This window comes from Brachyistius frenatus, unplaced genomic scaffold (genome assembly GCF_029030835.1).
Source record: "Brachyistius frenatus isolate BFR_SWC_R1_liver_20210118 unplaced genomic scaffold, ASM2903083v1 Contig_682, whole genome shotgun sequence".
Taxonomy (NCBI): Eukaryota; Metazoa; Chordata; class Actinopteri; family Embiotocidae; genus Brachyistius; species Brachyistius frenatus.
In genome coordinates, this window is record NW_027211281.1 from 1 (window position 1) to 5,000 (window position 5,000).

Here is a 5,000-nt window from a genome sequence, read left to right on the forward strand (position 1 = left end):
GTCGTGGTCAAAAAGTGACCCAAAAGTCATGCTTTGGCATGTTGTTCAAAAAATAACCGGCATTGTCAAAGTCAGAAATTACTAATGACTTTTTTTTTTGTAAAACATGACAAAGGTGGGGATTGAACCCCAAACCTTCTGGCTGAGAAACAGCAGTGCTAACCACCACACCACCAATCTTCCCAGGAGTTATTCAGCATTGTGACAAATCTTTGGCTCACTGCAACCTATAACTTGACCGTCCACAAATATTCATTCAAATGCGACCAAAATTGCCAAAGACATTCTTTGGATAGTAGATATACGTGTTTTCAAGGGGGTCTGCAGTGATATTACATATCTTCCTGTAATGGGTAGTGAATGCAAAACTTTTTCAATTTATCCAAACATTTCAACTTCACTAAAAGTTGAATCACCATCAACAAGTGGAATCTGAACCATTGGTGAAGTAGAATCTTTTACCTGTTGAGTGAACTCCGTGGTACACTTTCTCCTGCCACGACTCATTCTCCGCCACCGAAGATGGTCCCACGGTCTACGACGCCGACTCCCAGCTGGAAACGACCTCATGAAGACACGGGTTTGAGCCCCGCCGAGGTAACACAACACACATGGTTCAAGGTTTACCCGCCGAGGTAACACAACACACATGGTTCACAGTTTACCCGCCGAGGTAACACACGAGGTTCAAGGTTTACCCGCCGAGGTAACACACGAGGTTCAAGGTTACCCGCCGAGGTAACACACGAGGTTCGTTTACCCGAGGTAACACACGAGGTTCACGGAGGGCGAGACCTCCTAAGGCGAGTCCCTGTAAGGGTAAGCCACAAACCAAAGGTAAAAAAAAAAAGTCCAAAAGAGACTTTTTTCTTTTTCATTGTGTACTGGTTGAGTTGCCTCACAGTGAGAAGTAACTTGGTGCATGTCAGTTCAGAAAAAGGTCATACTCCAAAAAGTCATATAAAAGTCATCCAAATTTCCAAAGTGTGTTGTCCAAAACATTTAAAGAAAAGTCATTTCTCTCTCTCTCTCTCTCTCTCTCTCTCTCTCTCTCTCTCTCTCTCTATATATATATATATATATATATATATATATATATATATATATATATATATATTATCATTATATTGTATATATTATTATTATGTTGTATATAGTATTATTAAATAGTATATAGTATAGTATATAGTATGGCATAGTATATAGTATATAGTCTAGCCAGGGCGACATGGCTAAGTTTGATGTTTCGCTGTGACACAGGAAGTTGATGTTTAAGGTCAAACGATGCTCCAAACCTCATGAAACTCAAGCACCAACTTTCATGAGTTTTTGAAGATGTTAAAGCAGCCAGAAGAAGACTTAAAAAAAATAAATAATAAGGAACAAGGTCGAGAAAAACAATAAAACTGCCAGCGGGAATACGCCGACCCTCGCGTGCTGCACGTCGGGGAGCCGGCGGCCGCGACCCGCTGATCCCCGACGTGAAGCCCGCAGATCACTGCTTGCAGTTTTAAGACAATACTTGCTTCTTTTTTATTTTGCACTGCCCCTTTAATCAGCACGGTGGAAGCCCCGCCTCTTCCTCCGGTCTCCTCTCCCGCATCAGACTCGATCAATCAATCCGACTATTTGACGATCGACCGTTCGGTTCCTTGGGCCTGACGTCATCGGGGAGTGACTGCTCTCGCCTGGCTGTAACATCGGTTCCTGTTGTGTTGTTGTGTCGCTCCCAAAAACACCGAATCATGCCCCGGTGAGACGTCCGTTAAAAGAATGTCTTCACCGTGAACGCGTGTCGTTAGAAAGTCGTCGTGGTTAAGCGCGTGCAGCGACCGGCAGCGTCTCCCTCCGTGAGCTCGGGGCCGTTAACGGGGCTCGGCGGTGTGTGTGTGTGTGTGTGTGTGTGTGTGTGTGTGTGTGTGTGTGTGTGTGTGTGTGTGTGTGTGTGTGTGTGTGTGTGTGTGTGTGTGTGTGTGTGTGTGTGTGTGTGTGTGTGTGTGTGTGTGTGTGTGTGTGTGTGTGTGTGTGTGTGTGCTGATCCGAGGCCTTGTCGCCCAACACCGCAAAGTCTCCTCCGACCGAGCGGGATTTCATGGTGAAGTCGTCCCGGTTGTCGGTAGATTTGCGTGTTTCCCGGTGGACGATGGACACCGATAAGTTCAACTACGTGTTCAGCTGCGACCTGGACATCAACGTCCAGCTGAAGATGTGAGTTTCTGTCTGTCTGTCTCCGATGGGACTCATCTGTCTCCGATGGGACTCATCTGTCTCGTGACTCCGCTGGATTCTCGTTTCTTTATTTCTCACTTTAACATCGTTTTCTGAACTTGTTCAATCCTCCAACTCTTCTTCATTTCCACCTCTGAGACCTGAAAACAACTTGATTATTCATCTGTTTTCATTTTTTGTGAACGTTTATGAAGCCGAAATGTGACGATCAGCTGATTTCACGGATTTGTTGGTTTGTGAATTTGATATTTTAGTGTTTGAAGGATTTAAAGATTTCACTTTAGAGGCTGTGATGGATGTTTGTACAGAAACACCGACTCAGCAATTCATGGAGATTACAAACAAACAAACCTCTTCACATTTGTTTGGCAGTTTTATTACATTAATAAATCACCTGAATTTATTATTCAGGTGGCAGATTTGAAATACATTTATTCTCCCTCAGTAAAGTCACTATTTGGCCTTCATCTCTCCCTAGTTAATAATATTAGTGATTAAAAGTGCAAAGATTAGTCAGTCAACTGTTTTAATCAAACTATCAGCCGATTTTGAAAATAATCATTTTCCAGTTCATATTTTGCCTGATTGCTGATAAACTGCGGTGCGTTTGATTCTTTATGTTTTGTGTTTATTGTTATTATTTTACAGATTAATTAAGGTGAACTATTTTGAACACTTTTCAGACTATTCACACCATTGTTGTTGTTTACTTTCACCAACGTGTATTTAAATCATGCACGAAGCTCATGAGTCCAGTTGTGAATAATTACGTACATTAAAAAAGTCTGATCAGTTTCTCCGTCATCTGACTGCAGGATTGGACTCAAGCAGCTTAAAGAGTAAAAACAATAGAAGATGTGTTCAAATATTTCTATTGAATTCAATGTGAAGATCTTGGATGTCGAGCAAAGTGAGCTGAAAGGAAACCTGGATGGATATTTGAAGACGGTCTTATTCTAAGACGGAGTTTTAGGATGTTCCTGTAGGACGGTTCGGTCCGACGGCCTCATGGTTTCATGGTTCCCTGGTTTCATGGTTCCCTGGTTTCATGGTTCCCTGGTTTCATGGTTTCCTGGTTTCATGGTTCCCTGGTTTCATGGTTTCCTGGTTCCCTGGTTTCATGGTTTCATGATTTCCTGGTTCCATGGTTTCCTGGTTCCATGGTTTCCTGGTTCCATGGTTTCCTGGTTCCATGGTTTCATGGTTTCCTGGTTTCCTGGTTTCATGTTTCCCTGGTTTCCTGGTTTCCTGGTTCCCTGGTTCCATGTTTCCCTGGTTTCCTGGTTCCATGTTTCCCTGGTTTCCTGGTTCCATGGTTTCCTGGTTTCATGGTTTCCTGGTTTCATGTTTCCCTGGTTTCATGGTTTCCTGGTTCCATGGTTTCCTGGTTTCCTGGTTCCATGGTTTCCTGGTTTCCTGGTTTCATGTTTCCCTGGTTTCCTGGTTTCATGGTTTCCTGGTTTCATGGTTTCTGTGCATTGCAGCGGCAGTCTGGAGGGCAAACGGGACCAGAAGAGCTACAAGGCGCTGCTGGAGGACCCGATGCTGCGCTTCTCGGGCCTCTACCAGGAGAACTGCTCCGACCTCTACGTCACCTGTCAGGTGTTCGCCGAAGGGAAACCTCTCGCCCTGCCGGTCCGCACCTCCTACAAAGCCTTCAGCACCCGCTGGAAGTAAGAACGTGGTCTTGTGTTGTCTGAAGTGATGTTTGGGTTCAGAACCGTGGAGCTGCTCAGATCCGTGAGTCCGACTCCTCTGTTGTCTCTCCAGCTGGAACGAGTGGCTGCGGCTGCCGGTGAAATACCCGGACCTCCCTCAGAGCGCCCAGGTGGCGCTGACCGTGTGGGACATCTACGGGCCGGGCCGAGCCGTCCCCGTCGGCGGGACGACCGTCACCCTGTTCGGCAAATACGGGCGAGTTTCCCTCCGCACTTTGATCTCGTTAAACAAAGATGTAAAAAGGCACAAAAATATGTGACTTAAAAACGTCTCCGGTTTTATTCTAGGATGTTCCGGCAAGGGATGCACGACCTGAAGGTCTGGCCGGGGGTGGAGGGGGACGGGGGGGAGCCCACCACCACACCGGGACGCACCAGCAGCAGCCTGACGGAGGACCAGATGGGAAGACTCGCCAAGGTACCTGTGTGTGTGTGTGTGTGTGTGTGTGTGTGTGTGTGTGTGTGTGTGTGTGTGTGTGTGTGTGTGTGTGTGTGAGAGATAAAGAAGGAAACCCACAGATGTTTAAACTATCGTCTGTTCCAGGGCCCTGACCTGGAGGTCCTCAGTGATGTGAGTACACGTGGATGAGTTAGTGTGTGTGTGTGTGTGTGTGTGTGTGTGTGTGTGTGTGTGTGTGTGTGTGTGTGTGTGTGTGTGTGGCCTCGGTCGAGATGTATTTGCAAACGACTCTCATGGTGCGGCGGGACGTGGATCTGTCCGTCCTCACGTTGTTGGGGAACCAATCAGAAGCCCGCTGGGTGATTTTATGAATACATGTCGCCGGCTGCTGTGAACACGTGTTGTGTGTCTGCGTCCTTAAAAAGCGTCACACACATGGTTTTTGTTTGCGGTGTGTGTGCATGGATTTCATGTTTATGTGGACACGAGAAAATGATCATCAACTTTTTATTTTGATACTTTCTGATTCGATCGGCTGCTGAAACAAACTGATTCCTGATTATTATTATTATTATTATCTTTTTTTTTTAATGCAGTTGACTTGAATCATTTCCAGGTTTTGTGTTCAGGCTGCTTCCAGTTCACTCATTGTT

At 45.7% G+C, this 5,000-nt stretch overlaps 1 protein-coding gene across 4 annotated transcripts in view; it reads left to right on the top strand.

Moving 5' to 3' along the window:
* The first annotated feature begins 1,660 nt into the window (after positions 1 to 1,660).
* Positions 1,661 to 5,000, top strand: part of pik3c3 (phosphatidylinositol 3-kinase, catalytic subunit type 3) — an 11,641-nt gene continuing 8,301 nt past the window's right edge. For 2 of the 4 annotated variants that reach the window (XM_069688702.1, XM_069688703.1), the window contains exons 1-5: positions 1,676 to 2,208; positions 3,714 to 3,902; positions 4,000 to 4,143; positions 4,236 to 4,365; positions 4,492 to 4,518. In XM_069688702.1, coding sequence (XP_069544803.1) covers positions 2,093 to 2,208; positions 3,714 to 3,902; positions 4,000 to 4,143; positions 4,236 to 4,365; positions 4,492 to 4,518 — 606 coding nt within the window. In that variant the 5' untranslated portion in view covers positions 1,676 to 2,092. Of the gene's footprint in view, positions 2,209 to 3,713; positions 3,903 to 3,999; positions 4,144 to 4,235; positions 4,366 to 4,491; positions 4,519 to 5,000 lie in introns of all 4 variants that reach the window. The other 2 variants (XM_069688705.1, XM_069688704.1) reach the window with 2 other exon arrangements.